A 19,706-nucleotide genomic window follows, 5' to 3' on the forward strand; every position below is an offset into this window, starting at 1 on the left:
CCCAGGGCTTGAGTTTGGGGTCATTCCTTGGGGTTTGGTGACTCTGGATGACACTGGAGATCCAGGGAATCGATGGAGAGAGTCAAGGAAAGGGTCTGGAGCTCCAGGAGCAGCTGAGGGAGCTGGGAAAGGGGCTCAGCCTGGAGAAAAGGGGGATCGGGGGGGAGCATCTGGCTCTACAGAACTCCCTGGATTCTTGGAGCCAGGAGTTGGGATCTGCTCCCAGAGAACAGGGACTGGAGGAGAGGGAACAGCCTCAGGCTGGGCCAGGTTGGATATTGGGAAAATTCCTTCTTGGAAAGGGCTGTCCAGCCCTGGCAGGGGTGGAGTCCCCATCCCTGCAGGGATTTACCAGCCCTGTGCACGTGGCACTTGGGGACATGGTCAGTGCTGGCCTGGGCAATGCTGGACTCAGTGGTCTTTGAGGATTTTTCCCAAACAGTTCCATGATTCCATGAGTCCCTGCCCTGCACCCAACCTGCCCCCAGCCCCCTCAGTTCCATGGTGACATTCCAAACTTGGGAACACCCCTGGAGCACTCAACCCCTCCTGGGGCTCATTAGCAGCCGACAGAGCCCGCAGGAATTCAGGAATTCCTTTAATTCCTTTGTGGCCGGGGCACCATTTCTCCTCATGGACTTCAGCCAGGTGAGTCAGAAAGGGAAACTCGGATTAACTCCCTGGGAATGCTGGACTTCTCTAAGGTGGGATCAGTGCCAGGGTCCAGAGGGTGGCCGTGGGTGTGGGAAAGGCCCTGGAGGTCAGGATGGGGAGGGCGGGAGGGCGCTGACCCTGGCACTGATGGGGTGGGCAGGGTTGTGCCCCCTGCTCTGTTGGCTGGCCCTGGCACAGCTCCTGGTCAAGAAAGTCTTTCCCACTGGGACATCTCTTGGTTGATGAAGTCTTCCCATTGGGACAGAGTTTTGTGTCCCTTGACATTCCCATGACACTGCTCTGGGTGTCTCTTGGTGTCCCCTTGGCACGGGTCTTGGTCAGTGAATTCTTCCATTTGGCACATCTCGTGGTTGATGGATTCGTCTATTTGGGGCATCTTGTGGTTAATGGATTCTTCCATTTGGGACATCTCCTGGTGGATTAAGTCCTCCCATTGGGACAGAGTTTTGTATCCGTTGACTTTCCCTTGGTGCCATTCTTGGTCTTTCTTGGCTTTTCCTTGGCACGGGTCTTGGTTGATGGATTCTTCCTTTTGGAGCATCTCGTGGTTGATGGATCCTTCCATTTCGGATGTCTCGTGGTTGATGGATCCTTCCATTTGGGACATCTTGTGGTTGATGGATCCTTCCGTTGCGGATGTCCCGTGGTTGACAGATTCTTTCATTTGGGACATCTGGTGGATTAAGTCTTCCCATTGGGACATTATTTTGTATCCATTGGCATTCCCTTGGCACCATTCTTGGTGTCTCTTGGCTTTTCCTTGGCACAGCTCTTGGTCAACAAAGTTCTCCATGTGGGACATCTCTTGGTTGAAGAATTCTTCCATTTGGGACATTTCTTTGTTGATTAGATCTTCCCATTGGGACACACTCTTGTATCCATGATCCCCTTGGCACCGCTCTTGGGATCCATTGGCTTCTCCTTGGCATTGCTCTTGGTTGGTGAACTCTTCCCATGGGGACAGGTCCTCGCATCCGTGGCCTTGCCCTTGGCACAGTTCCTGGTCTCCCCAGGCGTTCTCCTGGCACAGCTCTCGGTCGATGAACTCTTCCATGTGGGACATCTCTTGGGTGATGAAGTCCAGCCATTGGGACAGATCTCTGTATCCATGGGCTGTGCCCTGCCTCATCCCTTGGCATCTCCCTGTGTGCCCTCGGGATCCCTGTGGACCTCCGCTGTGTCCCCCTTGGCACAGCCCTTGGGGACTGCAGAATTCCCACTCTTCCTGCTCCATGGCCAACATCCCCTGTCCCTCCTGGGACCGGAGCCTTCACAGCCCTTGGGATCACCAGGAATTGGGGTTTGGTTTCTCCAGAGGGATCCGGGAGCTGCTGCTGGAACGGACCTGAACCCTTTGGGATCACACCGGGATCGGGGCACGGCACAGCTCCGGTGTCACAACGGGACATCCCGGCACCCCAGCAACCACGGGGCCCTCTGGAACCTTCTGGAGCCTTCTGGAGCTGCAGCCACGGCCGCACACAACACCGGGGTGTGCAGGGGGGGTTGTCCCCCACAGATGGCACGGGTGACACTGGGGACACCCATGGACACCTGGAGAAGTGGCACCGTGAGAACGTGAGGAGGCTCAGCCAGGCCGGGCGAGATCCCAGACATGGAGCACGGGCTGAGGGACACTCGTTGGGAACATCCCCGCAGGAAGGACTCCGGGACACGGGGACAGCGACACGGCCCTGGGCAGGAGTGTCCCGGCAGTGCCCGGTGGCTCTGACCCCGCTCGGCTGTGGGCTGCGGGACCCAGAGCAGCTTCCCGGCACGATTCCTGCCGGGAAAAGCCACGGCGCCTTTAAGGCATCCCCAAGCGGGATCTGGCAGCCGCGGGCGCTGCACCAGGAAATTCCTGACATCCCGGCAAGTGCTGAGCCAGCGCGAATCGGGGCCGCCTGGCCTCGGAGCCGGGAACGGCGCCAGGAGCGCGGCCGGGAATTCTGCAAACCTCGAAAGAGCCGTCACGCGGGGCTGGGGCACGGCCGGAGCCGCCACAAGGCAGGAGCTGCCTCTGGAGCCCGGCACAAAACCCGCCCCAGCATCCAGCCCTGGAATGGGGCAGGGAATGCTCCGTGCCCGGTGCCAGCCCCGCTGTTCCCCGCTCCCCTGGGGTAGTGAAGGAGCATTCCCGGGTGATGCGGATCCCAGGATCCCGGAGCGGTGCACAGAGCCCGAGGGGTCTGTCCCGCTCCCTCCTCAGCCCGGCAGGGCTCTGGGACACCCCAGGGACAGGACGGGCATGAGGACAAGGGACAGGGATGGCACCGGCGGCAGCTGCGCCGCCCTGCCCGCCCCGCGCCCGCGGGAAACCCCAATAAAAGATGGGAAAGTCAAGCCAGGAAAGTTCTGTCGGAGCGGAAAAAGAGCGCGTGTGAGACCCCGCGCAGGGTGGGGGACAGGCAGGACCAGACCCCGCACCCCGAGTCCCCACCCCGAGGGGTCGGGGCCGGGGCCGCCCCTCGCCGCCGGGCTCGGCCCCGCTCCGCCCGCTCCGGCGGCTCCGGGACCTCCCGGGCCCCCGGGCTCGGCCGGCGCCGCCGCCGCTGCGGCGGGAGGAGCCCCGCGGACCCCCGGGCCACTCCCCGACGTGGGGACACTGCGGGGATACAGGGAGGGGACAGCGGGACATGGTGATGGGACAGCGGGGACGCGGTGGGGACACGGTGGGGACACAGGTCAAGGCCCGCCGGTGAGCGGGCGGGACCCGGTGTCCCCCGTTCGAGGGGTCCGGTGGCCCGGGGAGCGGAACGGGGCCGTTTAACGGGGCGGGCACGGCCGGGGGTCCGGGCAGGGGCGGGCAGGAGGCGGGCGGGGGTCCCGGGCAGGAAGCGGGCGGGGAGCGGGCGGGGGTCGGGGAGGAGCCGGGACCGGGACCAGGAGCGGGGCAGGGAGCGGCAGGAGCGGGCAGGGACCGGCAGGGCCGCGGCCATGCCGGGGTCGCCCCTCGCCCCGCTGCTGCTGCTGCTGCTGCTCCTCCTGCTGGGCCCCCCGCCGCCCCCCGCCCGCGCCGCGCCCCCCCAGCCCGGCCGGCCCCGCGGCACCCCCAAACCCAGCGCGGTGACCCCAGCGAAGGGCACCGCCAGCGGGGTGTCCCCCAGAACGGGCACCACGACGGGACCCCCCAAAGGCAGCGAGACGCCCCCCTGGAAAGGCACCACGGCGGGACCCCCCACACCCAGCGGGGTGCCCCCTCCGAGGGGCACCACGGCCGCCCCCTCGAGGAGCAGCAGCACTTCGGGACCCCCAAAAGGCGGCACGGCCCCCCCGGTGCGGGGCAGCGCGACCCCCCCCGGCCCCTCCCGGCGCGGGGGGCTGCGGGACGGGGACCCCGCGGCCACAGGTAGGACCGGGAGCGGTCGGGGGCGCTGGGAGGGGAGCGGGTGCGAAGGACAGAGTGTGCAAAGGGGGGTCCATGGGGGAAAAAGGGGTGCCACGCTCTTCCCCTGTCCCCTCGCAGCCCCGGCGCCCACGGTGAGCAAGGTGGCGGAGAGGAGGAGGAAGGTGGTGAGGAAGAAGGTGGTGAAGAAGAAGGTGCTGAGGAAGAAGCCGGAGGCTCCGGCCGCTCCGCAGGAGCCCCGTACGTGCGCTGGGTGCGGGTGGCCCGGGCATTGTCACCTGGAGCTGGCCGTGTCCTGGGGACACCTGGGGGCACCTGGGGTTGGGGTGTTGAGCCGTGGCTGGCACGGTCCCCATGGCACAGCTCGGTGGGGACACCGGGTGGGCACAGCCGCGGCCGTTCAGGGGTCCCTGTGCGAGCGCTGTCCCCGCTGTGTCCCTAGCGTGTCCCCCCCTGGGGCTGGAGTCCCTGCGGGTGCTGGACGAGCAGCTCCGGGCATCGAGCCACAAGCGGCACGGGCTGGGCGCGCACCGCGGCCGCCTCAACATCCAGGTACTGCCAGGTGTGCCAGGGCGGGACAGGAGTGTCCTAGGAGTGTGCCAGGGTGTGCCAGGATGGGTCAGGATGCGCCAGGAGTGTGCCAGGAGTGTGCCAGGGTGTGCCAGGGTGTGCCAGGATGGGTCAGGATGTGCCAGGAATGGGCCAGGAGTGTGCCAAGAGTGCCAGGCTGAGGGGGATGTTTGGATGTCACCTACACAACATGTGGCACGTGGGTGTGGCAAGTGCATGGCAGACGCAGAGTAGGTGTGGCACATTCATGGCAAGTTTGTGACGTTTTGTGGCGAGTTTGTGGCACATTCATGGCGAGTTTGTGGCACATTCATGGCACGTTTGACATTTTGTGGCAAGTTTGTGGCATCTTCATGGCATGTTTGTGACATTTTGTGGCGAGTTTGTGGCATCTTCATGGCACGTTTGTGACATTTTGTGGCGAGTTTGTGGCACATTCATGGCACATTTGTGACATTTTGTGGCGAGTTTGTGGCACATTCATGGCACATTTGTGACATTTTGTGGCGAGTTTGTGGCACATTCATGGCATGTTTGTGACAATTTGTGGCGAGTTTGTGGCATCTTCGAGGCCCGCGAGTGTCCCAGGCGCTCTCCGGCTCTGTCCCCTCCCTCCTGTGGCTCCCCGTGACCCCGGTGCCACCACCCCGGTGCCACCCCGGGCTCGGGGACACGGCAGGCGGTGGGGCCGTGTCCCTGTGCGTGTCCCCTGCCCTCCCCGCAGTCAGGGCTCTACGACGGTGACTTCTACGACGGCGGCTGGTGCGCGGGGCGCGAGGACACGCGGCAGTGGCTGCAGGTGGACGCGCGGCGCCTCACCCGCTTCACCGGCGTGGTCACCCAGGGCCTCAACTCCATCTGGACGTAAGGGGACAAGGGGGACGGGGGGGGACAGCGCGGGGGACCCCCTGACCGCCCCGTGCCCCGCAGGTACGACTGGGTGACGTCCTACAAGGTGCAGGTCAGCAACGACTCGCACGCGTGGCTGCCGAGCCGCAACGGCACCGAGGAGGCGGTGGGTGACACCGGGGTGGCACCGGGGTGGCATCACCAGACAGGGTGGGGACATGGGGAGGTGACAGTGCCAGGGGGCAGGACTCACCTGGGAGGTAATGATGGGGGAGGCTTTAAGCGAGGTGGGGAGGTTAATGATGCTCCGGGGTTAATTGTGCCAGGTGGGTAATGATGCCAGGGTGGGGTTAATTAGGCCAGGGTTAATTATACTGGGGTTAATTGTGGTGGGGTTAACCATGCTGGGTGGGATAGCCATGCCAGGAGGGTTAGTTAGGCCAGGGTTAATTATACTGGGGGTTAATTGTGGTGGGAGTTAATTGTGCCGGGTGGGTTAACCATTCCAAGGGTTAACTGTGCCAGGGGAGTAGCAATGCCAGGGGGGTTGATTATGCCAGGGTTAATTATACTGGGGGTTACCCAGGTGAGATAACCCCGCCAGGGGGATTAGTTAGGCCTGGGTTAATTGTGCTGGGGTTAACCATGGCAGGCAGGAAAACCACGCTGGGCAGGGCGTTAACCACACCGGGTTAACCACCCCATCCCGGGGTGCCCATCCCGGGGTGCCCGTGCCAGCTGGCTCCGTGCCCGGGCTCTGTTGCCCTTGGCCTGGCCCTGCCGGGCACCCTGCAGCACTTCCCCCCAGCACAAAGGCTGCTTGTCCCTGCCTGGGCACCTGCCAGCCCCCCTGGCACGGCCGCGGGGACACGGGGACACGCGTGGGTGTGGCATGGCACCGGGCTGGGGACACGCGTGGGTGTGGCATGGCACCGGGCTGGGGACACGCGTGGGTGTGGCATGGCAGCGGGGGCGAGCACGGCAGCCTGGGGCTGGGGAGGGTTTGGGGTCCCTGTGCCAGGGCTGGGATTGGGGGTCCCATAGGTGGATTTGGGGTCCCCGTGCCAGGGGTGGTGTTGGGGGTCCCTGTGCTCAGAGTGGGTTTGGGGGTTCCTGTACAAGAGGTGGATTTGGGGTCCCTGGGACAGGGCTGTGCTGGGACAAATTTGGGGACCACGTGCCGGGGCTGGATCTGGAGGTTCCTGTACCATGGATGGATTTGGGGTCCTTGTGCCAAGGATGGATTTGGGGTCCCTGTGCCTGGGGTGGATTTGGGGGTCACCACGTCAAGGCTGTACCAGGATCAGCTTTGGGGATCTCCATGCCAGGGGTGGATTTCGGGGTCCCCCTGCCCGACCCCTGCCAGGAGCAGATTTGGGGTTCCCCGTGCCCACCCCTGGTGCCTCTGGGCTCCGAGCAGCGCCCCCGGGGCTGTGCCCCGGCCGTGCCTGCTGGAGGGCACCGGGCAGCGCCTGCAGCCCCACGGGCGGCTCTCCCTGACCCCCTGCTGTCCCCTCCTGTCCCCTGCAGGTGTTCCCTGCCAACAAAGACCCCGAGACGCCGGTGCTGAACCTGCTGCCCTCGCCGCTCGTGGGGCGCTTCCTGCGCATCAACCCGCAGAGCTGGTTCCCCAACGGCACCGTGTGCCTGCGGGCCGAGGTGCTGGGCTGCCCGGTGCCCGGTGCGTGTCCCCGCCTGTCCCCTGCCCCCGGGGACCCGCTGGCTGTCCCCCGGGTCACCCCACGCCGCCCCAGCAGCGCCCAGCCAGCGTCGCGGTCCGGGCTGTTCGCTGTCCCTGACCGTGTCCCCCCGTGTCCCCTCGGTGTCCCCGCAGACCCCAGCGATGCCCACGCCTGGCACCCCCCGGTGCCCCCCGAACCGCAGCTGGATTTCCGCCACCACAACTACAAGGAGATGAGAAAGGTGCCAGCGTCCCCTGGGGGCGCTCCGTGTCCCCAGGGACAGCGCGGGGCTGGGGGGGCTGTGCCACCTCGGGGTGTCCCTGACGGTGCCACCCCCCCCGCAGCTGATGAAGAGGGTGAGCGAGGAGTGCCCCGACATCACCCGCGTGTACAGCATCGGGCAGAGCTCCCGCGGGCTGCGCCTCTACGTGATGGAGATCTCGGACAACCCCGGGCAGCACGAAGTCGGTGCGTGCCGGGGGGACAGCGGGGACAGCAGGGACAGCCGGGGACAGCCAGGACAGCCGGGACAGCCGGGGACAGCAGGGACAGCCGGGACAGCCGGGGACAGCCAGGGACAGCCGGGACAGCCAGGACAGCTGGGGACAGCCAGGACAGCTGGGGACAGCCGCGGTGGGGCACGATGGGCGTGGGGACAGCGCCAGGGATGCCCAGCCGGGCGTGCCCAGGATGAGGAGGGGGTGCCAGGGATGCCCTGGGTGGTGCAGGGGGTGGGGACAGTCACCAGCGCTGGTGGTGGAGCGTGGGAACTGTCACCCTGGCTGGCTCAGGGTGGGGTCACCGGGCCACCCAGCCTGGCATGGGATGCCCAGGATGGAGTTGGGGTCACCAGGGACACCCAGACCTGTGAAGGACGGGGGGACTGGGTGGCTGGGGACACCCAGGATGGGGACATAGGGACACCCAGACTGGTGCAGAATGGGGACAGGGACACCCAGACTGGTGAAGGACAGGACAGGGACACCCAGACTGGTGTGGGATGGGGACAGGGACACCCAGACTGGTGTGGGATGGGGTTGGGGACACCTGGACTGGTCCAGGGTGGGATTACAGGGACACCCAGACTGGTGCAGGGTGATGGGGACAGTCACCAGGGATGTCCAAAGTGGAGCACGTGGATGGGAACAGGGTGACCAGGAATGCTCAGGATGGAGATGGGGACTCAGGGACAGCCAGACTGGTCCAGGATGGGACAAGGACACCCAGACTGGTGCAGGGACACAGGGACAGGGACACCCAGGGTGGTGCAGGGACATGGGGACAGGGACACCCAGGGTGGTGCAGGGACATGGGGACAGGGACACCCAGGGTGGTGCAGGGACATGGGGACAGGGACACCCAGGGTGGTGCAGGGACACAGGGACAGGGACACCCAGGGTGGTGCAGGGACATGGGGACAGGGACAGCCAGACTGGTGCAGGGACACAGGGACAGGGACACCCAGGGTGGTGCAGGGACACAGGGACAGGGACACCCAGGGTGGTGCAGGGACATGGGGACAGGGACACCCAGGGTGGTGCAGGGACATGGGGACAGGGACACCCAGGATGGTGCAGGGGCATGGGGACAGTGACCAGGAACACCCAGGATGGAGACAGGGACTCAGGGACACCCAGCCTGGTCCAGGATGAGACGAGGACACTCAGACTGGTGCAGGGACATGGGGACAGGGACACCTGGGATGGGGTTACAGGAACACCCAGACTAGTGCAGGGATGTGGGGACAGTGGCCAGGGACACCCAGGATGGTGCAGATCAATAGGGACAGGGTGACCAGGAACATCCAGGATGGAGATAGGGACACCCAGCCTGATCCAGGATGGGACAAGGACACTCAGACTGGGGCAGGGACATGGGGACAGTGACCAGGGACACACAGAATGGTGCAGATTGGTAGGGACAGGATGACCAGGAACACCCAGGATGGAGACAGGGACACAGGGACACCCAGACTGGTCCAGGGTGGGACAAGGACACTCAGACTGGTGCAGGGACATGGGGACAGGGACACCCAGGATGGGGATGGGGACACGGGGACACCCAGGGTGGTGCAGGGACACGGGGACGGTGGCCAGGGCCCCTGCAGCCACCGCCCTGCCGCAGGAGAGCCGGAGTTCCGCTACGTGGCCGGCATGCACGGGAACGAGGTGCTGGGCCGGGAGCTGCTGCTGAACCTGATGGAGTTCCTGTGCCGGGAGTTCCGTGGGGGCAACGCCCGCGTGGTGCAGCTGGTGACGGGCACGCGCATCCACCTGCTGCCCTCCATGAACCCCGACGGCTACGAGACCGCCTACAAGCTGGTACGGCTGGCACCGCCCTGCCCGCGGGGATCCCGGGGATCCCGATGCCCATCCCGGGGATCCCGGTGCCCATCCCAGTGATCCCGGTGCCCATCCCAGTGATGCCGGTGCCCATCCCAGTGATCCCGGTGCCCATCCCAGTGATGCCGGTGCCCATCCCAGGGATCCTGGTGCCCATCCCAGTGATCCCGGTGCCCATCCCGGGGATCCCGGTGCCCATCCCAGTGATGCCGGTGCCCATCCCGGGGATCCCAGTGCCCATCCCGGGGATCCCAGGTCGGGGATCCTGATACCCATCCTGGTGATCCCAGTGCCCATCCCGGTGACCGCAGTGCTCATCCCAGGGATCCCAGTGCCCATCCTGGTGCCCATCTTGGGGATCCTGGCACCCATCCAGGTGATCCCAGTGCCCATCCCAGTGCCCATCCCAGTGACAGCAGTGCTCATCCCAGGGATCCCAGTGCCCATCCCAGTGCCCATCCCAGTGATCCCAGTGCCCATCCTGGTGACCACGGTGCCCATCCCAGGGCCCATCCCGGTGATCCCAGAGCCCATCCTGGTGTTCCCAGTGCCCATCCTGGTGTCCATCCCAGTGACTGTGGTGCCCATCCCGGTGCCCATCCTGGTGACCATGGTGCCAATCCCAGGGATCCCAGTGATCCCAGTGCCCATCCTGGTGATCCCAGTGCCCACCCAGTGACTGCTGTGCCCATCCTGGTGAGCCTAGTGTCCATCCCAGTGCCATCCCAGTGATCCCTGTGCCCACCCCAGTGCCCTTCCCAGTGATTCCGGTGACCAGGGTGTCCATCCTGGTGTCCATCCCAGTGATCCCTGTGCCCACACCAGTGCCCATCCTGGTGACTGCAGTGCCCATCCCAGTGATCATTGTGCCCACCACAGTGTCCATCCCAGTGACCACAGTGTCCATCCCAGTGACCACAGTGCCCATCCTGGTGCCCATCCCGGTGATCCCGGTGCCCATCCTGGTGCCCATCCCGGTGATCCCGGTGCCCATCCTGGAGCTCATCCGGGTGATCCTGGTGTCCATCCCGGTGCCGATCCCAGTGATCCCGGTGCCCATCCTGGTGCCCATGCTGGTGCCCACCCTGGTGATCCCGGTGCCCATCCGGGTGATCCTGGTGTCCATCCCAGTGCCCATCCCGCTGATCCCAGTGCCCGGCAGGGCTCGGAGCTGGCGGGATGGGCCATGGGCCGCTGGACGTACGAGGGCATCGACCTCAACCACAACTTCGCCGACCTGAACACGGCGCTGTGGGACGCCGAGGACAACGACCTGGTGCCCCACGAGTTCCCCAACCACTACATCCCCATCCCCGAGTACTACACCTTCGCCAACGCCACGGTGAGAGCCCGACCCCATCCTGTCAGTGTGAGACCCCAAACCCCATCCTGTCAGTGTGAGACCCCAAACACCCATCCTGTCAGTGTGAGACCCCAAACCCCATCCTGTCAGTGTGAGACCCAAACCCCATCCTGTCAGTGTGAGACCCCAAACACCCATCCTGTCAGTGTGAGACCCCGACCCCATCCTGTCAGTGTGAGACCCCAAACACCCATCCTGTCAGTGTGAGACCCCAAACCCCATCCTGTCAGTGTGAGACCCCAAACACCCATCCTGTCAGTGTGAGACCCCAAACCCCATCCTGTCAGTGTGAGACCCCAAACCCTATCCTGTCAGTGTGAGACCCCAAACACCCCATCCTGTCAGTGTGAGACCCCAAACACCCATCCTGTCAGTGTGAGACCCCAAACCCTATCCTGTCAGTGTGAGACCCCAAACACCCCATCCTGTCAGTGTGAGACCCCAAACACCCATCCTGTCAGTGTGAGACCCCAACCCCATCCTGTCAGTGTGAGACCCCAAACACCCATCCTGTCAGTGTGAGACCCCAAACACCCATCCTGTCAGTGTGAGACCCCAAACCCCATCCTGTCAGTGTGAGACCCAAACCCCATCCTGTCAGTGTGAGACCCCAAACACCCATCCTGTCAGTGTGAGACCCCAAACCCCATCCTGTCAGTGTGAGACCCAAACCCCATCCTGTCAGTGTGAGACCCCAACCCCATCCTGTCAGTGTGAGACCCCAAACCCCATCCTGTCAGTGTGAGACCCCAAAACCCCCATCCTATCACATTGGGGTGAGACCCAAACCCCCCAAAGTGCCCCTAAATCCCCCCAAACCCCCCTAAACCCCCCAAACCCCTCCCAATCCGCCGGGCAGTGCTGCCCACCCACAGGGGGCCGCCCTGGGGCTGGACCCGCCCAGCTCCGTGGGTCACCAGAAGCCACAAGGATGTGGCCACCACCACCACCAGGCCCTGGTGACAGCGGTGTCACCACACACGTGGCCCTGGAGATGCGGGTGACAGAGGTGTCACCACACAGGTGGCCCCAGAGACATGGGTGACAGCAGTGTCACCGCACAGGCAGCTCTGGAGACACAGGTGATGGTGGTGTCACCACACGTGTGGTCCCAGAGATGCAGGTGACAGCAGTGTCACCGCAGCAGTGGCCCTGGAGATGCATGGGTGGTCCCGGAGGTGTGGGTGACAGCGCTGTCACTGCACGGGTGGCCCCAGAGATGCATGGGTGGCCATGGTGGTTTGGGTGATAGCAATGTCACTGCACCAGTAGCCTTGGAGATGCATGGGTGGCCCCAGAGACGTGCATGACAGTGGTGTCACTGCACAGGTAGCCCTGCAGATGCATGGGTGGCCGTGGAGGTGTGGGTGACGGCGCTGTCACCGTGCAGGTGGCCCCAGAGGTGTGGGTGGCCATGGCAGTGTGGGTGACGGCGCTGTCACCGCGCAGGTGGCCCCGGAGACACAGGTGACGATGCTGTCACCATGAGGTGGCCCCAGAGGTGTGGGTGGCCATGGCAGCGTGGGTGACGGCGCTGTCACCACACAGGTGGCCCCGGAGACGCGGGCGGTGATCGCGTGGATGCAGCGCTACCCGTTCGTGCTGAGCGCCAACCTGCACGGCGGCGAGCTGGTGGTCACCTACCCCTTCGACATGAGCCGCACCTACTGGAAGGCGCAGGAGCTGACCCCCACGGCCGACGACGGCGTCTTCCGCTGGCTGGCCACCGTCTACGCCACCGCCAACCTGGCCATGGCCAGCGGAGAGCGCCGGCCCTGCCACTACGACGACTTCACGCGCCACGGCAACATCATCAACGGCGCCAACTGGCACACGGTGGCTGGCAGTGAGTGGGGACACTGAGCTCAGGTGGCACATGGCAGTGAGTGGGGCACTGAGCTCAGGTGGCACATGGCAGTGAGCAGGGACACTGAGCACAGGTGGCACATGGCAGTGAGTGGGGCACTGAGCTCAGGTGGCACATGGCAGTGAGTGGGGACACTGAGCACTGGTGGCACATGGCAGTGAGTGGGGCACTGAGCTCAGGTGGCACATGGCAGTGAGTGGGGCACTGAGCTCAGGTGGCACATGGCAGTGAGCAGGGACACTGAGCTCAGGTGGCACATGGCAGTGAGCGGGGACACTGAGCTCAGGTGGCACATGGCAGTGTCAGGGACACTGAGCTCAGGTGGCACATGGCAGTGAGCGGGGACACTGAGCTCAGGTGGCACATGGCAGTGAGTGGGGCACTGAGCTCAGGTGGCACATGGCAGTGTCAGGGACACTGAGCTCAGGTGGCACATGGCAGGGAGCAGGGACACTGAGCTCAGGTGGCACATGGCAGTGTCAGGGACACTGAGCTCAGGTGGCACATGGCAGTGAGCAGGGACACTGAGCTCAGGTGGCACATGGCAGTGAGCAGGGACACTGAGCTCAGGTGGCACATGGCAGTGAGCGGGGACACTGAGCTCAGGTGGCACATGGCAGTGTCAGGGACACTGAGCTCAGGTGGCACATGGCAGTGAGCGGGGACACTGAGCTCAGGTGGCACATGGCAGTGAGTGGGGCACTGAGCTCAGGTGGCACATGGCAGTGTCAGGGACACTGAGCTCAGGTGGCACATGGCAGTGTCAGGGACACTGAGCTCAGGTGGCACATGGCAGTGTCAGGGACACTGAGCTCAGGTGGCACATGGCAGTGAGTGGGGCACTGAGCACAGGTGGCACATGGCAGTGAGCAGGGACACTGAGCTCAGGTGGCACACGGTGGCAGTGAGCAGGGACACTGAGCTCAGGTGGCACATGGCAGTGAGTGGGGACACTGAGCTCAGGTGGCACATGGCAGTGAGCGGGGACACTGAGCTCAGGTGGCACACGGTGGGTGGCAGGGACACTGAGCTCAGGTGGCACATGGCAGTGAGCAGGGCACTGAGCTCAGGTGGCACATGGCAGTGAGCAGGGACACTGAGCTCAGGTGGCACATGGCAGTGTCAGGGACACTGAGCTCAGGTGGCACATGGTGGCAGTGAGCGGGGACACTGAGCTCAGGTGGCACATGGCAGTGTCAGGGACACTGAGCTCAGGTGGCACATGGCAGTGAGCGGGGACACTGAGCTCAGGTGGCACATGGCAGTGAGCGGGGACACTGAGCTCAGGTGGCACATGGCAGTGAGCGGGACACTGAGCTCAGGTGGCACATGGCAGTGAGTGGGGCACTGAGCTCAGGTGGCACATGGTGGCAGTGAGTGGGGCACTGAGCTCAGGTGGCACATGGCAGTGTCAGGGACACTGAGCTCAGGTGGCACATGGCAGTGTCAGGGACACTGAGCTCAGGTGGCACATGGCAGTGAGCGGGGACACTGAGCTCAGGTGGCACATGGCAGTGAGCGGGGACACTGAGCTCAGGTGGCACATGGCAGTGAGCAGGGCACTGAGCTCAGGTGGCACATGGCAGTGAGCGGGACACTGAGCTCAGGTGGCACATGGCAGTGAGCAGGGACACTGAGCTCAGGTGGCACACGGTGGCAGTGAGCAGGGACACTGAGCTCAGGTGGCACATGGCAGTGTCGGGGACACTGAGCTCAGGTGGCACATGGCAGTGAGCAGGGACACTGAGCTCAGGTGGCACATGGCAGTGTCAGGGACACTGAGCACAGGTGGCACATGGCAGGGAGCAGGGACACTGAGCTCAGGTGGCACAAGGCAGTGTCAGGGACACTGAGCACAGGTGGCACATGGCAGGGAGCAGGGACACTGAGCTCAGGTGGCACATGGCAGTGTCAGGGACACTGAGCACAGGTGGCACATGGCAGGGAGCAGGGACACTGAGCTCAGGTGGCACAAGGCAGTGAGCGGGGCACTGAGCTCAGGTGGCACATGGTGCCAGTGAGCAGGGACACTGAGCTCAGGTGGCACATGGCAGTGTCAGGGACACTGAGCACAGGTGGCACATGGCAGTGTCAGGGACACTGAGCACAGGTGGCACATGGCAGTGTCAGGGACACTGAGCACAGGTGGCACATGGCAGTGAGCAGGGACACTGAGCTCAGGTGGCACATGGCAGTGAGCAGGGACACTGAGCTCAGGTGGCACATGGCAGGGAGCAGGGACACTGAGCTCAGGTGGCACATGGCAGTGTCAGGGACACTGAGCTCAGGTGGCACATGGCAGTGAGCAGGGACACTGAGCTCAGGTGGCACATGGCAGGGAGCAGGGACACTGAGCTCAGGTGGCACAAGGCAGTGAGCGGGGCACTGAGCTCAGGTGGCACATGGCAGTGAGCGGGGACACTGAGCTCAGGTGGCACATGGCAGTGAGTGGGGCACTGAGCTCAGGTGGCACATGGCAGGGAGCAGGGACACTGAGCTCAGGTGGCACAAGGCAGTGAGCGGGGCACTGAGCTCAGGTGGCACACGGCAGTGAGTGGGGACACTGAGCTCAGGTGGCACATGGCAGTGAGTGGGGACACTGAGCTCAGGTGGCATATGGCAGTGAGTGGGGACACTGAGCTCAGGTGGCACATGGCAGTGAGTGGGGCACTGAGCTCAGGTGGCACATGGCAGGGAGTGGGGCACTGAGCTCAGGTGGCACATGGCAGTGAGTGGGGCACTGAGCTCAGGTGGCACATGGCAGTGAGTGGGGCACTGAGCTCAGGTGGCACATGGCAGTGTCAGGGACACTGAGCTCAGGTGGCACATGGCAGTGAGTGGGGACACTGAGCTCAGGTGGCACATGGCAGTGAGTGGGGACACTGAGCTCAGGTGGCACATGGCAGTGTCGGGGACACTGAGCTCAGGTGGCACATGGCAGTGTCAGGGACACTGAGCTCAGGTGGCACATGGCAGGGAGCAGGGACACTGAGCTCAGGTGGCACATGGCAGGGAGCAGGGACACTGAGCTCAGGTGGCACATGGCAGTGTCAGGGACACTGAGCTCAGGTGGCACATGGCAGTGTCGGGGACACTGAGCTCAGGTGGCACATGGCAGTGAGCGGGGACACTGAGCTCAGGTGGCACATGGCAGTGAGCGGGGACACTGAGCTCAGGTGGCACATGGCAGTGAGCGGGGACACTGAGCTCAGGTGGCACATGGCAGTGTCAGGGACACTGAGCTCAGGTGGCACATGGCAGTGAGTGGGGACACTGAGCTCAGGTGGCACATGGCAGTGTCAGGGACACTGAGCTCAGGTGGCACATGGCAGTGTCAGGGACACTGAGCTCAGGTGGCACATGGCAGGGAGCAGGGACACTGAGCTCAGGTGGCACATGGCAGTGTCAGGGACACTGAGCTCAGGTGGCACATGGCAGTGTCAGGGACACTGAGCTCAGGTGGCACATGGCAGTGAGTGGGGACACTGAGCTCAGGTGGCACATGGCAGTGTCAGGGACACTGAGCTCAGGTGGCACATGGCAGTGAGCAGGGACGTGTGGATTTTTTGTTTCTTTTTTCCATTTTGCTTTATATAATTATTATATCCTAAACCCTCAAACGCTGAGTTTTCCACCACGTGATATCACACATTTCTAATCTAACTGCACATTTATAATCTGAGTTCTGTCGTTTCATTTTGGAAGTTTTCTCTTTAAGTTAACTGCAGTGTTCTGCTGGGGGTCAGTGCTGTCAGCACAGAAAATCTGAAATTCTCCGGGACACCCCGGGGCTTCCCTGTCCCTTTGTCCCCTGGTGCCACCCACTGTGCCCCGCAGGCATGAACGACTTCAGCTACCTGCACACCAACTGCTTCGAGATCACCGTGGAGCTCTCCTGCGACAAATTCCCGCACGCCTCCGAGCTGCCCCAGGAGTGGGAGAACAACCGCGAGTCGCTGCTGCTCTTCATGGAGCAGGTGGGCACGGGCTGGCACCGGGCTGGCTCCGGGCTGGCTCCGGGCTGGCTCCGGGCTGGCACCGGGGTGGCACCGGGGCACGGGGACACGGCTCGAGGGGGGCAGGAGGCACCCCGGCTCTGGCTGTGCGGAGGGGCTGGGGTGGGATGGGAATGGGGGAATGGGGGGTTTGGGGTGCTGGGATGAGGGGGGCAGTGGGGAATGGGGGTTCAGGATGGGGGATTTGGGGGGGTTTGGGACATGGGGGAACTGGAGGGGGTCCAGGTGGATCTGGGATCATGGGGACACTGGGGAAAGGGAGATCAGGATGGGGGATTTGGGACATGGGGACACTGAGAGGTTTGAGGTTGTTATGGGATCATGGGGACACTCTGGGAGTCCAGGATGGGGGATTTGGGGGGGTTTGGGTGATGGGGACACTGAGGGGGTCTGGGGGTGCTGGGACCAGGGGGACACTGGGGAAGGGGAGATCAGGATGGGGAATTTGGGGGTTGCTGGGTCATGGTGACACTGAGGGGGTCCAGGTGGTTCTGGCATCATGGGGACACTGGGAAGGGGTCCCGAGTGGGGTGTCTGGAGGTGCTGGGACAATGGGGACACTGGGTGGGATTTGGGGGTTTCTGGGACAATGGGGACACTGGGTGGGGTCTGGAGGTGCTGGGACTGTGGGGACACCGGGGCTGCTGGGACAAGGGGGGCACTGTGTCACGGGCAGGGCACACGCCCAGGGGCTCTCTGTAAACCTTTGAGGGGGGACACGCTGGGGACACTCCAGGGCGGCCGTGGGCAGGGCAGGGTGGCAGCGGGACGTGGCTGTCCCCAAAGGCCGAGGGTGGCACCGGGAGGGGGGGACACGGCTGTGCCACCTGCCCGACCCCCCGCAGGTGCACCGCGGGATCAAGGGCGTGGTCAGGGACAGCGACACCGGGCAGGGCATCCCCAACGCCATCATCTCCGTGGATGGCATCAACCACGACGTCCGCACCGGTACGGGCACACCGGGACGGGATTTGGGTGGGAATGGGGTCGGGGTCAGGCGGGAATGGAGGCGGGATAAGGACGGGGATGGGATGGGAACGGGGTGGGGGGGAGATGGGAATGAGGACAGGAATGGGGGCAGGGAAAGGAACGAGATGGGATTTGGGGGTGGAAATGGGATGAGACTGGGAAAGGGGATGGGATGGGGACAGGAATGGGAAGAGAAATGGGATGAGGTTGGGAATGGGGATGGGACAGGAATGGATGGCACTGGGGATGTGAGTGGGACAGGGAAAGGAATGGGACAGGATCAGGAATTGCAGATGGGGGTGGAAACAGGACTGGGAAAGGGGACAGGGACAGGAATGGGATGGTTTGGGGACAGGGATGGAGGGGGGATGGGATTGGGAATTGCAGATGGGGACAGGGACAGGAATGGGATGGTTTGGGGACAGGGATGGAGGGGTGATCGGATTGGGAATTGCAGACGGCAACAGGAGCAGGGTTAGGCTGGGAATGGGGATGGGATCGGGACAGGAACGGGACTGGGGATGGGAACAGGGGTGGGACAAGGCCAGGCCCGGGCTGGGGACAGCAGTGTGACACGGCCCCGCCGCAGCCTCGGACGGGGACTACTGGCGGCTGCTGAACCCGGGCGAGTACGAGGTGACGGCGCGGGCCGAGGGCTACGAGGCGGCCACGCAGCCGTGCCGGGTCTACTTCGAGAACGTTCCCACGCCCTGCAGCTTCCGCCTGGCGCGGGCAAGGGGCCGGCACCGGCACGGGGGAACCCGCCCGGGCCCCGACCCGGCCCTGCGGCTGCAGCGGCTGCGCCTCCGCCGCCTGCGCGCCCACGGCCGCGGGCACTGAGCGGAACGCGACCGGGACCGGGGGCACCGAGCGGGACGGGACCGGGACCGCGGGCAGTGACCGGGCCGGGACCGGGGTCCGCGCGGGACGGCTCCCAGTAAAGCTCGGGTGCGCTGCCGCTGCGAGTGTGCGGGCATGGAGCGGCGGAGGGACCGGGAACGGCACCGGGAATGGGAACGGGAACCGGGCACGGGACCGGGAACAGGAACGGGACCGGGAACAGGAACGGGATCGGGAATGGGAATAGGAACGGCACCGTGAAAGAGAACGGGACTGGGAATGGGAACGGGAACGGGAACGGGACCGGGAATAGGAATGGGAACGGGAATAGGAAAGGGACCGGGAATGGCAACGGGAACGGGAACAGGAACGGGACTGGGAATGGGAACGGGAATAGGAAAGAGAACGGGAATAGGACTGGGAATAGAAAAGAGAGCGGGACCGGGAGCGGTACCGGGGCTCGATCCCGCCCCGAGCCCCCGCGTGGGAACTCGGCGAGGCCACGCCCCCCGCCAGGCCACGCCCACTCTCTGCCATTCAATCGCGCCGCCGCGGTAAAGCCCCGCCCACTCGCTGCGGACCAATAGGAATTGCGCGCTGAGCCGCGCCCCTCACTAGGACACGCCCCTTTCCGTGGTAGGAATAATTAATCTCCACAAGCCACGCCCACCAAGCCACGCCCCTTTTGTTGTGTCGGGTGCTCCGCCCGGCCACGCCCCTTTCCCGATGCATCATCTGGCCCCGCCCCCACGCGCACGTGAGCGCTTGTCCCGCCCTCCCTTCATCTCTGCGCGCCTATTGGCTGCTGGCGGCGGGAGGGGCGGGGCGTGGCGGCGGCGGGACCAATAGGGTGCGAGCTTCATGGGCGGCGCGGAGGGGGCGGGGCTGGGGGAACACTGAGGGGGCTCGGGGACACGGGGGGGACACGGGGGGGACAATGGGGGGGACACGGGGGGACACGGGGGGACACTGGGGACCTGCAGGGGTGGCCACAGAGCGCTGGGGCCGCGGGGCGCTGCTGGGCCAGCGGGACCTGGGGGGCTGCGACCTCCTGGGGACCTTGGGGACAATGTCCGGCTGTGCTGCCACACTGGGGGGGTCTCCAGGGTGGGGGGGTCCGGGGGTGGCCGGGCTGTGGGGTCCGGGAAGGGCCGGGCCGTGGGTGCACTGGGGGATCCTGGGGGGCG

General features: G+C 64.5%; 1 protein-coding gene across 1 annotated transcript; it reads left to right on the plus strand.

Annotated features, from left to right (window-relative positions):
- Positions 1 to 3,489: 3,489 nt before the first annotated feature.
- CPXM1 (carboxypeptidase X, M14 family member 1) lies at positions 3,490 to 18,673 on the plus strand. Its single transcript, XM_064419124.1, has 14 exons — positions 3,490 to 4,024; positions 4,142 to 4,261; positions 4,464 to 4,573; positions 5,316 to 5,455; positions 5,522 to 5,606; positions 6,971 to 7,121; positions 7,275 to 7,363; positions 7,467 to 7,590; positions 9,247 to 9,443; positions 10,627 to 10,806; positions 12,376 to 12,673; positions 16,532 to 16,671; positions 17,556 to 17,658; positions 18,269 to 18,673. The coding sequence occupies exons 1-14, from the start codon at positions 3,613 to 3,615 to the stop codon at positions 18,517 to 18,519; spliced, it is 2,400 nt and encodes a 799-aa protein (XP_064275194.1). The 5' UTR covers positions 3,490 to 3,612; the 3' UTR covers positions 18,520 to 18,673.
- The last annotated feature ends 1,033 nt before the right edge of the window (positions 18,674 to 19,706 follow it).

This window comes from Passer domesticus, chromosome 4, assembly GCF_036417665.1.
Source record: "Passer domesticus isolate bPasDom1 chromosome 4, bPasDom1.hap1, whole genome shotgun sequence".
Lineage (NCBI taxonomy): Eukaryota > Metazoa > Chordata > Aves > Passeriformes > Passeridae > Passer > Passer domesticus.

Excerpts from the sequence above, each read along its gene's own strand:
- CPXM1 (XM_064419124.1), top strand. The coding sequence starts at position 3,613 with ATGCCGGGGTCGCCCCTCGCCCCGCTGCTGCTGCTGCTGCTGCTCCTC. Across the intron at positions 4,025-4,141 it reads CGGGGACCCCGCGGCCACAG|CCCCGGCGCCCACGGTGAGC; the intron begins GTAGGACCGGGA and ends GTCCCCTCGCAG. Across the intron at positions 16,672-17,555 it reads TGCTGCTCTTCATGGAGCAG|GTGCACCGCGGGATCAAGGG; the intron begins GTGGGCACGGGC and ends GACCCCCCGCAG.